The sequence below is a fragment of the Setaria italica genome, chromosome V, assembly GCF_000263155.2.
Source record: "Setaria italica strain Yugu1 chromosome V, Setaria_italica_v2.0, whole genome shotgun sequence".
In the NCBI taxonomy this organism is placed as follows: domain Eukaryota; kingdom Viridiplantae; phylum Streptophyta; class Magnoliopsida; order Poales; family Poaceae; genus Setaria; species Setaria italica.
This window is the reverse complement of record NC_028454.1, coordinates 5,872,544-5,884,994: the sequence shown is the minus strand read 5'-3', so window position 1 is coordinate 5,884,994 and position 12,451 is coordinate 5,872,544. Positions and strand designations below refer to the sequence as shown.

The window sequence follows — 12,451 nt, the reverse complement described above, 5'->3', positions numbered from 1 at the left end:
TGATGCCGATGCAGGCGGCGGCCGCGTCCGCGTCTCGTCTCCCTAGGCGCAGGGACCGCAAAGGGTACCCCCCGCGACCGCCTCGACTCCGATGCGGACGCCGAGGCTAGCGCCGGCGGCCGCGCCCCATCCCCGAGGTGCCGCCGCAAGCGCCCCCCCCCCCCCCCCCCCCAACACACCACCCCAATGCCCAACGGCCGAACAACCAAAGTGATTTCCATCAAAGGACAATAAACTATACCTTTTCTTCTACTGTTTCCATGGTGTGCATGTCCATGAGTATCAAACATTTGCAATGCAAGGCAACATCGTTCCTGTCCCATGTCATCCAACAGTTTATGAATTGTATAGTTCCCCACAACGTACCTGGGAAGCCACTGCAGAGTGTTCTTTTACTGCATTTCTGCGAACATCCAATGAACGGGCATAATAGTTTCTTGCGGATTGGAGGTTCCCGTCATAGTAGCGAAGGTCACCAATTTTGTTTAGTGAAACAGAGAGAGTATGAACCAACTGCAGATGAATGTAACAGCTAGATCAGTATATGATAATTGTGATGTTACTACAATTTATACTAAAATTGAATACAACCTCAAGATCTTTTGTGGGGAGTTTCGAGAGGAACTCAGAACTTTCTTCATAGTAAGTGATTGCTGACGGAGCATCTCCCAAGGTCCGACTGAAAACACAGTATAATGATAAGGATGCAGTGTTGAATGAGTTTAGTAATTAACAAACTATGCAAAATAAGATAGGGCCACAGCTGATTATGTTAATGAATATTGAACAATACAAAACACTAATTATATGTAGACTGAGGCAATATAACAGTGATAAGAGTGAATATTCACTAATGATAACTTGATAAGTAGCAAAATAGAGTCATCAGAGATTCAGAGACATATCACAGACCCTGTGTGTTCCGAACAAGGTGGCTAGACATCCTGATCAGAATCGTGCTAACTCGCTATTAGAAGCATCAGCCTGTAATTAGCAACAAAATGATGCCTGGTACGGGGAACGACTTATTTTTAATTTAGTGAAATAGACCAAACAGGTTGCAAGCAGCCAAAGACTGGCATAACCACTAGCAGGGGAAACACCAGGTTTAAGCAAGATGGTGCACTGGCACAAGGTTGGAAAAAAAATTTCAGTAGCAACTAGCAAGCACTCATTTTTACCATTTCAGGTAGCTAAAATAGTATAAATTTGTGCACTGCCATAAATTTACTTCTAGCTTCGTGCCTGACCATCAGGCTAGAAGCCTACTGAAACTCCTAACTTCATCAGTCAGTCCGTCCACAGTCCATACAATTAATCAATGTTGAAAATTGGCTCATACACAGTGTTGTTCGATAGTAGATGCAAAAAGGAACAACAAAACTGCCTACAGTGGAGACTTTTCCTTTCTTCAATGGAAAAGGTTTCGGCTAGTTAAGACTTAGAGCATTAAGATACTAGAATACATGAAAGCAAGAGCAAGAATTGCCCTCTAAAGGAGCACACCTACGCAGGAACCTACCTCAATATACAGTTAAATATCAATGAAACATCTGCAGAAAAGAATCTTGTAGATTTGCTTCCTTCCACTAGAATGGGCTCTTTTAGAGTCCAGACCATCACACTTCTATATACAGGGTAGCAAAAGAAACTAACTGGTAAAAAGAACTGGTGTCTTAAGGCAGTAGTGTGCATGTTTTCTGGAATCCCGGTTTGACTCCTGATAGTATTTTCTTAGTTTTCTTAAGTGGGGAAAACTACTGAAGGGAAATAGTTAAGGGTGAGCAGGCATACCAGCAGTCCCCAAGCATCCCTAACACAGCTCCAAGCTGAGAACATAGATCTAGGTTATCTTCTGACGACTTCAACTCCTCCCTGATGTCATCTGCGCACATAGTGAGCCTTGATTTTGCACTTTCAATGTTCTGGGCACGAAAAGCCTGGAGATGCAAAAATTAGGGAAAGGTTATAACATCAATATCATAAATAAATTATAAACAATGGAGAAGGATCGCCTACGTAAATTGTACAGGTTCAAGTATCAGGAGTTCATAATATGAGGGAGGCTAAAGCAATTGACTCAATCACTGACCCTCATAGCTTGCTGCACTAGAAAGGCTCCTCTTTCCATGGAAACATCCTCATATATGACTTTGTTATTGCCACCCACTGCTTCCACATCCCCGGCAGCGTGTGATCGCTTGATTCTGGCATGACCATCAATGAAGCGATCAACAAGAGCTTGAAGCTCGGCATCAGGCTCAATCCCCTCTATATCAGCACCACACAGCGGGCAGTCTTTAAAACGTGATATACACGCCCTGCCAAGAAAATCCAGTAAGATCCTATTGAAGCAAGAAATGAAACAAGAAGTGTATTTTGATCTGGATGCAAAGCAGAAGACACACTTGCAGAATTTATGGGCGCACGGCTTGCATTTGCTGCTTTCATGGAGCAGTGCCTGGCAGATAATGCAGCTGAGCGGACCCAGCTTGAATGTGTTGCTGTCGTAGCCAAATGGGCACTTTGCTGGCACCATACGAGGATCAGTGCCCTTTTCATCAGCATTGTCAGTACTTTCCTTGTGCTCGCTACTGTTATCCTTGCCGGTCACAGGGCACACACCACTTATGCTCTTGTCAGATTTTGCAGGGCATACCCCAGCACCGCTCTTATCGGATTTCACAGGGCATACACCACCACCAGTGGTAGCTCCAGCGAAAGGGCAGAGTGAGCTCATGATTATTCACTGGTTGTTCCCTGCAGAAAATGGAACAAGTAGCGTACCCTTTTAGGCATGGAGCACCAAATTATCATACCAGTAGTGCAACTGAAATTCTATATGTACATATGCATGAGCACAATCATTGGCTGATTGGTGAAAATGAATCCCTCAGAGACTGGGTCCCAACCTGATCCCATAGTGAGAGTGGGATTCTCGACCTAGCCAGTCAGGCAGAGCGAATCACAGGAATTTAATTTTGGCAAGCAAAGCCCCAGCGATCTGATTGATAACAGCAACAAACTGATTGGATGGAATCCAGGAATACATTAACGACAAGCATTTGGTTGTGGTTGGGTGGGTCGGTGGCACAAAGGAAGGTGGAGGGCTACCAATATGGAAGGAAGATACAACACGGCATAGTTCAGTAATTCTCAAGTGCATACAGGGGAGTTTGAGCATTGGAACGCAAGTCTGTAAGGTAGGGTTTCAATGTTTGAGGAGCGTCGACAAACCTCAATTCTATGCCGATTGAACAAAATCAAAAGGGAGTATAAAGAGGGCGTAAATGACCCACCGTGGCTACTCGCCTTCGCCTTTCTGCGCGACGGACGCCGCCCCTAAATCCCCCCGCGCTCCACCCGCGGCCTCCCCACGCGCCGCTGCGCGACGAGAACGAGGCCCGCCCTCCACCGCCGGGCGCAAGCGCCGGTGCCCCGCACGCCTGCTGCCGCCGCCGCCGCCGCCGCCGCCGCCGACGTCCTCTCGCACTTGGAAACGGAGAGAGCACGAGGGCTTCGGACGGAGAGTCGCGCTACGGCGCTGATGGAGGCGCGCGGGGGGTCTGGTCGAGGCGAGGTCGCGCGGCGGCGGCGAGAATTCGAGATCGACGCGACGGCGTCCTTTTCTATTTTTTTTTTTTTTTTGAGGCGGTTGCTGTTCCTATTCGTGGGGAGGGAGGGAGAGTCAGAGAGAGAGGGGCGTGAGCGGTCACGGGCGCGAGGGGTCGCGGGGGAGGCCAGGATAAGATCGCATCTACCGGTATCCAACGGTGGAAGGGCTGCCACGTGAGCTGATGTCAAGCCACACGCTGACGCCACCGTAACGTGTCGGAGAGTGGTAGTGCCTTTTCCAGTGCCACGAAAGAGCCCACAGCCCCACACGCAGAGCATCGGGACGATGGAAGTAACCTATGGAGCCCATGAGAGAAAAAGCCCAAGGCCGCTCTGGAAGGCCCACCGGAGGCCGAGGTCCAGCCCATTTAGCGTTCCTTCTCCCTTGGACAGCAAGGACGGGGCAGGGTTTAATGCGCTGCCCCGCCTGCCCGGTAGTCAAGGCGGGCGTAGTGTGATGAGCGGTCTCGGGGTTTGGTGAGGCCAGCAGCAGCAGTGATGCGCCCTCATTTATGACGCGCTCAGTCTCCTCACCAGTCATCCCTCCTCTCCTCCCCTCCCCCGGTGGGAAAACGCGGGCGGCTAGCGACGGCCATGGCGCCGCCGGCGCTCGTGCCGCTCCCGGTCTTCCTCGCCGCCTTCGTTCTCTCCATCGGGACCCCTGCGCTGGCTCGGAGCTGTGAGTCTTTTCCTTGGCTCCTTTCCTTGTGGTTTTTTCAATCCCCGCGTGCGCAGGCAGCTGTAGATCCACCGTTTCTTGATTTCTTTGCCAATTCCAGGGAGCACTGCTGGGAGCGAGCTCAGGGATGCTTGTTTCGTTGCTTAGATTGAGTGATCAGTTGGGATGTAGTATTGGTTGTCAATTTGTCATCATGAACTAGGCTCTATCTTAGGCACCACGCTGCCCAAATCGACATGTTTTCTTGTTTCAAAGTTCGTTTGGTGATATGCTACCTGCTCTGTATTGGATGGGAATCGAAGAAAATGATTTGGCCGATCCTCCAAAAATATGGAGATGCAATCAGTCCTCTAGTTTGGGGTGGGGATTTTGCCTCACCACAAAGAACCTGCAACTGCAAGAGGGGAAAAACAAACTTCTCTTTCGTCATTTCCCCCCTTTTTGACATTTCTGGTCATGGCGTCGTTATGGGATTTTGCATCCAGGCCTAAGATTTCCTTTTGTTGGTGATTACTGCTTTTTGGTGCTGCGCTTGGCAAAACATTACTTCATTAGTAATCAAAACTAGTCATGGTTGCTATCGCACGAAACACCGCACCTTATATTTAAGGTATTGATTAAGTCTTTCTGAAGATCTGTAAATTCGTTAGTTGTGACGGTGATGGCTTCAATTTTGTGCAGCAGCATGCCCAGAGGGTTGGCAAATCAGTCCTGTTCAGAACAAATGTTTCAAGTACATATCGACCTCCCTTTCTTGGGATAGATCCGAGGCTCTCTGCCGTAACTACAGCGGCCATCTGGCTGCGTTATCATCAGTTCAGGAGCTAAACTTCTCAAAGTCTATCTGCGGATCATCAACCTCAGGATGCTGGGTTGGAGGGCATCACTACAACACTAGTACTGGTAATGTTTGGAAATGGTCTGATGATTCATCTGTTTGGAATGAGACCGCCTTTCCTGTTGCGCTGTTGCATTCCAACTGCAGTAGTACTGCATGCAGTGTAGCCACCAGCAATGATTTGTGCACTTTGGTTACTAATGGCCGTGCTTCAATTTCTGGAAAAAGGTGCAGTGAGCCCCATGGTCTGATTTGCATGATGGATCATGGTGAGTTTGTAACTTGTAAGGTTAACTTATTCTGCTAAAATTGGTAATTTGCTTTCATGTAATATGTTTGTACTGACAATCTCTGTTTTTGGTGTCAGTAGACAGATGCTACCATGATCACTGCCACAAGGAGTATTTCATAGCCCTCATTGCTGTGAGTGGTTTCATTCTGGCAACCACTTTAGCCGTTGTGGTTTGGCTGCTTGTCTACAGGCGAAGCAAGAAAAGAAGAAGATCACGAGAAGCATTAGGTGCTTCGGCTGCTGCATTGGTGGCGCCGCAATGGAAAGTATACACTAGTGAAGAACTTAGATCAATCACAAAGAATTTCAGCGAGGGAAACCGGCTTCCTGGTAATGCAAAGACAGGAGGAACCTACAGTGGAATCTTGCCAGATGGGTCCAAAGTAGCAATAAAGAGACTGAAGAGATCCAGCCTACAAAGGAAAAAGGACTTCTACTCTGAGATCCGGAGAGTCGCAAAGCTTTATCATCCTAATTTGGTGGCTGTAAAAGGATGTTGTTATGACCATGGTGATCGGTTTATTGTCTATGAGTTTGTTGCAAATGGTCCTTTGGATGTGTGGCTGCATCATATTCCAAGAGGTGGGCGGAGCCTTGATTGGGCAATGAGAATGAGAGCTGCCACAACTCTTGCCCAGGGAATAGCGTAAGCCGTCCCTCTCAAGAGATATTTTTGTTCTTACTATGAGTTTTTCTTAGATCAATATTTCTGAGACATTGGAATATTAATTGATGTAAGTGTGAAGGTTCTTATTTCACTTGTATTATTTAGGTTTCTCTTTTCTTCGTATCATTCACTGTCTTAGTTTCCATAACATTTGACCCCACACATAGACTTACGACTTGAATTTATTTTGTTGCGCAATAGTTTGCATGCAGATGTTACGTAATGCTCACATAAGGTGGTGCAACTTGGTCGTCAACCATTTTTGGGTAGTTTGTTTTACCCTACCACATGAAACTAACCGGTTAGATATTAAAATTGGGATTTCATTTTGTCATTATGGCTGCCACATTTATGATTGTATTTGTTGTTTCTTATTAATTTGCATCAGTGGGCTGCAAACATTTACAAATGACCATGCATGGGAAAACTGCTTTACAAATGACCTATAAATAGTGGTGAATTAAAAAGGAAATTTTTCAAATGACTTATTTCAAGACTATTGGTTAACAAGTACCATTTGTCTTCTACTGGGATTACGATGAGCTCGAAATAGGACTTAATGTTAATGCAACTTGTTTGGATTTATCATCTTTGTTCTTGGGGCGTTACTTTTCGTATACAGGTCATCCCCACTAACTGCAATCAGTGTTTTTAAGTCTTATTGTTTACTATGTATTTACTGGTGCTCTTTTAATACAGATTTTTGCATGACAAGGTGAAGCCCCAGGTGGTGCACCGTGACATTCGTGCAAGTAATGTCTTGCTCGATGAGGAATTTGGCGCACATCTGATGGGGGTCGGCCTTTCCAAGTTTGTGCCATGGGAAGTAATGCACGAGAGGACTGTCAAGGCCGCATCCTACGGCTACCTTGCTCCTGAGTTTATATACAGGAACGAGCTGACAACAAAGAGCGACGTCTACAGCTTTGGCGTGCTGCTCCTCGAAATTATCAGTGGTCGTCGCCCTGCACAGTCGGTTGAGTCTGTCGGGTGGCAGACCATATTTGAATGGGCGACACCTCTAGTTCAGTCACACCGCTATCTTGATCTGCTAGACCCACTCATCCAGGAGCTGCCAGATGTGGGGGTCGTCCAGAAGGTTGTCGATCTTGTGTACTCCTGCACCCAGCATGTCCCTTCGGTGCGCCCAAGGATGTCACATGTTGTGCATCAACTCCAGCAGCTTGAGCTGAAGTCTGCAGCATCTGAGCAGCAGCTCAGGAGCGGGACGAGCACCAGCGCGACATCCCCAATGTTACCGTTGGAGGTCCGGACTCCTCGCTGAAATCCACTGCCAGAAATTGAGAGCATTTTCTGTAGTTCCATTGTTGACAGCACTCGGTAGGTAGCACATTCCCTGGAGTGTATGGTGGCCCAGAAGCCACCGTTATCTGTAATCAGTAGTTTAGTTCTGCCCAAATGCTGAGGGGGCAGGTTGTACCCATTTGTACTCGGGTTCCTCTAATCTGCTACAGATTTCAATGGGTTTTGAATCTAGTGAGGAAAAGCTGTATGCCTATACTCTGAAGAAGCTGGTCATGTATATTTTGACAGCAGAGTAAAAGCTAATTTCAGTAGTTTGAAACACTTCCAATTTCCGCAGCATTTTGGTTTCAATATTTACATTCGACATAAAAAAAATGTATTGTTAACGACACTTTCATCTCTCGAGATGTATTCACAATCCCTGATGCATTCTTGATCTGCACAATTAGCTGGAGCTAAGCATGATGATGCGCCTATGTCAGGTAGGGAGCTTTCTCCTGAGCCTGTTGAAGGTTGGTTTCAGCGGCTGGCTTGCGCTCGGCTCAAACGGCTGCAGGGGCTTCCTTTTCTGTGTACTGGCAACACGGCTGGGTGCCGGTGCCGCGTTGGTGCTGCCCTTGCCAGCATTAGCCGGCCTCTGCTTCTTCGCCCTGGGGGCCTCCAGCCTCTCCAGGATCCTTGAAGTCTTCTCGTCCAGCGGCTTAACTGGAGACGGCGGCTTGGCGCGGGGAGGCTTGCCAGCAGCAGGCCTGGGAGGGGCAGGGGTGGCGAAGTCATCATCGAGATCGTCGATGATGATGAGTTTCTCCCACTCCTCACTGATGCTGGGGGAGGCCATCCCTTTCTTGCACTGGCTCGATAGATTGTTCTCCTTGGGAGGAGTTCTGAATGTTGATGTCTGTGGTTCGCTGAATGAGTGGAGATGGTCGTTGAGACCTCCAGCGTTTTCCTCAGGTTGGTTCAGGAACCTGCTTCCTTCGAGGCCCTGGCTTGTTGGTACCTGTGGCTCGCTGAACGAATCAACGTGGTGAGGATCCTTTGGGGCAGAGGCTGGATCAATTGATCTGTAAATGAAGTCGATTCGATCATGGGGCATCTTAGTTGGCCATAGTTATGACAGCTAATTACTGAAATCATTAATCGGAAGAAAGTATTATAAAACTGTAAAGGTAGCAACCGAGCATGTACCCAAACTGCAGGCTGTCCTTCACCAGGCGATTCAGTTTTGAATGAAAACCTCTTTCATGTTGCAGAGGGTTGTAATCCTTGACCGCAATCTGAAGTAGTCAGTTGCCAGGTATTGATTAAAAAGTATGTGAAGCAAGGAAGCTGCTAATAGTATGCAGAACAAGTTTGTGGAGCAAGGAAGCTGCTAAGAATCAGAACAAGGAATGAAAATCATTCACCTGATCGCAGGTCACAGCTACAGAAATATAGAGGGATACAGTGGCATACCTTAGACAAGGATGTTTCAATTGAATTCTTGATCTCCATGGTGACCTTGGAGTTTCCATCTCGACTCACGGCTGGGAGAGGCAATATCTCTTCAGATCCAGCAAGCCTCTACAACATGATGTGTTCCAATCATTAGCTCAAACCAATAACAGACCACAATCCTTTCTATTGATGAGCAACTAAAGTTGACAAAGCTAGTTATCTGGCATCCGGAATCCAATCCATTAGGGTTTTATGCTAACTACTACAAGCAGTGCAATATGCCTCTAATTGTATCGAAATCGAAATAGGATAAGGGAAGTGTCGCCTATACCCTCAGAAGCATTGGTCCCTTCTCAGATGGTTGAAGAAGATAGTAGCACTGAAGAGTTCCAGTTTTCATCGTTTCAGTATTGCATGATGAGGAGCAAACAAGTCCCTGGTCAAGCTTGAAAAGAGTTTCACAAAGGCCATAGAAAACTGCACGGTATAGATAATATTGACATATCAGAATCATTTGAGAAGCTTAAGACACATCAATCATAGATTGCAATACTAACTCTGAGTGTTCTGGTCTGAACTCTCATCAATTAGAGCAACTTCAACATCATTTGAACTGGGAATCACAACAAAAGGCCTCCCCATTATGACTCCTGTTCACAGACATTGTCATTAGATTTACAAAAATATGTGTATCTGAATAGTCAACAATCGTGGGTACCTTCATTCATTGAGGCTAACTCAGTGCGCTCAATTACATCAAAAGTAATGGAAGTAGAGACTCGCCGTAAGTTTGAGCCACCTTCTGAAGTAGGCAGAAACAATACCGTTTGTTCTCCAATCCTCACAGCAGTATCAGTAATATCAGAAGCTGCAAGCTGTCGACTAGTTATTGGACACGTCCATTTTGCCTTATTTGGGGTGATAAAGTCAATAGGACGACCATGGCACTTGCATGCCTGTTCAATCAATGAGTTGTGCATTAGCATAGCAGTAGAAGGGGCTACAGAATTGACAGCAGGAAGTACGGAGACATAATTGTTATTATCTGAAGGAAATTAAAAATTAAAAAAGGTGATGATGAAATCACTGAAATTGTAAGAAAAAGGTCCTTTATCGGTCACATATTCTTCCACTAACCAATAGTTTCTATTAGCACGAACTCGATGCTTGCAAATCACAAGATGGAACATTAAGCAGTGAAAGGAAAACATCACACTCAGATATGTTCTGTCATTGAGCTTCTATAATTAAATAGCGAGAGGTGGTATAAATAACTTCTGTCACCTGACAAGATGGAAAACCATCAGTTATCTGATTGGCTGATGCATACAGGTTGCAATATATGTGTTTAACAGAGTCAATAATGGGACATCTGAACAGAAATGCAGCTTGCAGTGTCTCCTCCTTGTCATCCTCCAGCTCTTCTAACCACCTCTTCACCAGGCCATGCAAAACTTGGGTCTCTATGTTTCCAAATAAACAGCAAACATACATAGTATTAGGTTACCTCACATGACAGAAATGTATAATGTGAACCAGATTGTAAAGAACAACTAATATGGCAACGATAACTGTCAGATCTCCTCCCCAAAAAATAACTCTCTGATAGTGTGATTTAAGCTTATTATTAGAATCATGACAGAGTAAATAGCATGATCATGTTATGGTTTGGAGGTTCATCATGAAAGATCACCTTATTATCTGAACATAAACAACAAAACCAATAAATGATTACTACTTCATAATACCATGAGACTTCCTTACCAGGATTGTATCTCCGTACCACACAGTTCTCAAGATCACAAATTCTGGTTACAAAAGAACTGGCATTTTCAGGAACATCGCCATACATGAATGCAGCTTCTGGTTCCAACATTATAAACTCCACAGCAACACACTGTTCTGCTGCTTCCTGATGACAATACAAGACACTAATAAATGGAATGCTATCATCAGGAGCAAGTAATGGGAAAAGCGTAGCTTAATCCCTCTCAGAAAGCCCCCAAGTTACTGTGCTACTACCATAAGAGATCTTCGGAGAGCTTCTGGGTTTTGTGCAGACATACATAGAGCGATCACTTTCTTGGAGATGTCATCAGTGGCCCAAGAATAGATGGCTCTATTGCTAAAAAGGTCTGTCAGTGATACATCTGCACATGAGAAATAGAGTCAGGCAAGTCCATCTGAAGATCACTCTCCTGTCACAATATTTAGCATTTCTGAGTTTGTTTTGATCTTGTGACCATCGCACAAAGAATTGGAATATTATGGGACCAACACAATTGCCGTACCTCCAGTAGGCGGAGACCCACCAGGTTGGTCAGGAAGAAAGCCATCCAGAGGTATGTTATTTACAGCACGGTGGAACTCTCGAAGGCTGAATTTTTCATCAGGCCTATACCCAATCTTTAGCTGGTTGAAGTTCAGATGTTAGAAAATATAACAACGCCATAACTTATAACAGTGAAGTAGGAACGCATCTAAGCATCTGGACTGAAATAGACTAATCAGCACTACGAACAGACTGAACAGTTTGATAATGGGACTGGCTAATGTCACCACATTCGCATGTGGTGCATCCAAAAAGTTGTCCACCGAAACAACAGATGCATGCGCATCCTATTTTCACCAGCTGAAAAACATCTGCCTCAGTTACTGCTAAATGTGACATGGGGGTGATTCAAGTAATCCCAAATCATTTGTATGACAGGGACAAATTACTCCCTGTTTTATAGCAAACAGAAGACGGTAAATGGATATTTTCCTAGGAATACGAAATACCACAGTGAACAGTAAGCAAATTATAGAACCTGCACAGGCAGAAATGCACTGAAAAAGAGTGGCAACACAAACATCTTACGACCTCATCTGTGGTGTGTATCAGCACCCAATTGGAGCCAAAACAAACAAAGTGCCCACCAAATCGAGCAGCATAGCATAGCCTATGCAGCAGGACTCAATCAGAATACCAGATCAGTTGGTGTTGAAGTCAATTTGGAATCAGCAAACATGCAATGCGCACAAACACTGAAAAGTGAAAACAAACAGGGCTCCGATCAAGAGCAGAGAGGATGGATAACGGACCTCAGGCCAAGAGGAGGAGCACGAGGAGGACGATTTGGAGGAGGGGGCGTGGACGTAGCAGAGGGCCAGGCGGTCGGGCAGTTCGCCGGCGTCGGCGGAGGACGACGAGGCGTGGTGGTGAGGCGGTGGCGTTGCGGCGGCGTAGAGGTTGGCGAGGTGTAGCAGGCACTGCACCCGCGCGCGAGACCGCGGCGGCGCACGGGGTTAGTTGGGGTTTCGGAGCTCAGCTCGACGGATGAATGGGCGGAGGAGAGGGGAAGCGGGCGGGCGCGCGGGAGCGTGGTGGGTACCTGCTTGAGGCGGTGGAGCAGGGGAGGGGGGATGTTGCGCAGGTCCAGCAGGAAGCAGAGCAGCGCCATGGCCGCCCGCCCACATGCGTCCGCCTCCGATGACCCCTCCCCCCTTGCTGGCCTTCGTCTCCAGCGCCGGCCGCGACCTGGCGACGCGTGCGGGTAGCTTCCACCAGACGGCGCCTCGCCCCGCCGCGAGGAGAGAATTTGAATGGGTAATGGGTTGGCTCGCAGCGCACACGCCCAGCGAACGCACGAGGCGCCGGTATATATGGACAGGTGG

The 12,451-nt window shown here is 46.7% G+C and overlaps 3 protein-coding genes across 5 annotated transcripts in view; 1 reads left to right on the top strand and 2 right to left on the bottom strand.

The window, feature by feature from the left end:
- LOC101770029 (protein NCA1) overlaps window positions 1-3,676 on the bottom strand; it is a 6,135-nt gene extending 2,459 nt beyond the window's left edge. The window contains exons 1-6 of the mRNA XM_004967870.4: window positions 3,300-3,676; window positions 2,409-2,760; window positions 2,093-2,321; window positions 1,795-1,940; window positions 592-679; window positions 367-513 (exon numbers count right to left, since the gene is read on the bottom strand). Coding sequence (XP_004967927.1) covers window positions 367-513; window positions 592-679; window positions 1,795-1,940; window positions 2,093-2,321; window positions 2,409-2,740 — 942 coding nt within the window. The 5' untranslated portion in view covers window positions 2,741-2,760; window positions 3,300-3,676. The remainder of the gene's footprint in view (window positions 1-366; window positions 514-591; window positions 680-1,794; window positions 1,941-2,092; window positions 2,322-2,408; window positions 2,761-3,299) is intronic.
- Window positions 3,677-4,070: 394 nt separating this feature from the next.
- On the top strand, window positions 4,071-7,695 carry LOC101769085 (C-type lectin receptor-like tyrosine-protein kinase At1g52310). 3 transcript variants are annotated; one of them, XM_004967868.3, is made up of 4 exons: window positions 4,071-4,294; window positions 4,979-5,401; window positions 5,500-6,070; window positions 6,791-7,695. In XM_004967868.3, exons 1-4 carry the CDS (start codon window positions 4,210-4,212, stop codon window positions 7,374-7,376), a joined length of 1,665 nt encoding a protein of 554 aa, XP_004967925.1. In that variant the 5' UTR covers window positions 4,071-4,209; the 3' UTR covers window positions 7,377-7,695. The 3 variants fall into 3 exon arrangements, with proteins under 3 accessions (XP_004967925.1, XP_004967926.1, XP_004967924.1); XM_004967869.3 differs by having other exon boundaries at window positions 4,976-5,401; window positions 5,503-6,070; XM_004967867.3 differs by having other exon boundaries at window positions 4,073-4,294; window positions 4,976-5,401.
- Window positions 7,651-12,451, bottom strand: LOC101768682. The gene is made up of 12 exons (XM_004967866.3): window positions 12,169-12,451; window positions 11,879-12,046; window positions 11,086-11,206; window positions 10,817-10,944; window positions 10,559-10,706; window positions 10,079-10,257; window positions 9,513-9,750; window positions 9,352-9,444; window positions 9,126-9,271; window positions 8,813-8,920; window positions 8,546-8,634; window positions 7,651-8,421 (listed from the first exon to the last, which is right to left on the bottom strand). The coding sequence occupies exons 1-12, from the start codon at window positions 12,235-12,237 to the stop codon at window positions 7,836-7,838; spliced, it is 2,073 nt and encodes a 690-aa protein (XP_004967923.1). The 5' UTR covers window positions 12,238-12,451; the 3' UTR covers window positions 7,651-7,835.

Bases quoted from the DNA above. Each gene is read 5' to 3' on its own strand.
- LOC101769085 (XM_004967867.3), top strand. From the start codon at position 4,210: ATGGCGCCGCCGGCGCTCGTGCCGCTCCCGGTCTTCCTCGCCGCCTTC. The intron at 4,295-4,975 runs GTGAGTCTTTTC...AATTTTGTGCAG, and splicing joins CCCTGCGCTGGCTCGGAGCT to CAGCATGCCCAGAGGGTTGG. The intron at 6,071-6,790 runs GTAAGCCGTCCC...CTTTTAATACAG, and splicing joins ACTCTTGCCCAGGGAATAGC to ATTTTTGCATGACAAGGTGA.
- LOC101768682 (XM_004967866.3), bottom strand. From the start codon at position 12,237: ATGGCGCTGCTCTGCTTCCTGCTGGACCTGCGCAACATCCCCCCTCCC. The intron at 10,707-10,816 runs GTAGTAGCACAG...TATTGTCATCAG, and splicing joins CTCTCCGAAGATCTCTTATG to GAAGCAGCAGAACAGTGTGT. The intron at 8,422-8,545 runs GTACATGCTCGG...CTTCATTTACAG, and splicing joins AAGGACAGCCTGCAGTTTGG to ATCAATTGATCCAGCCTCTG.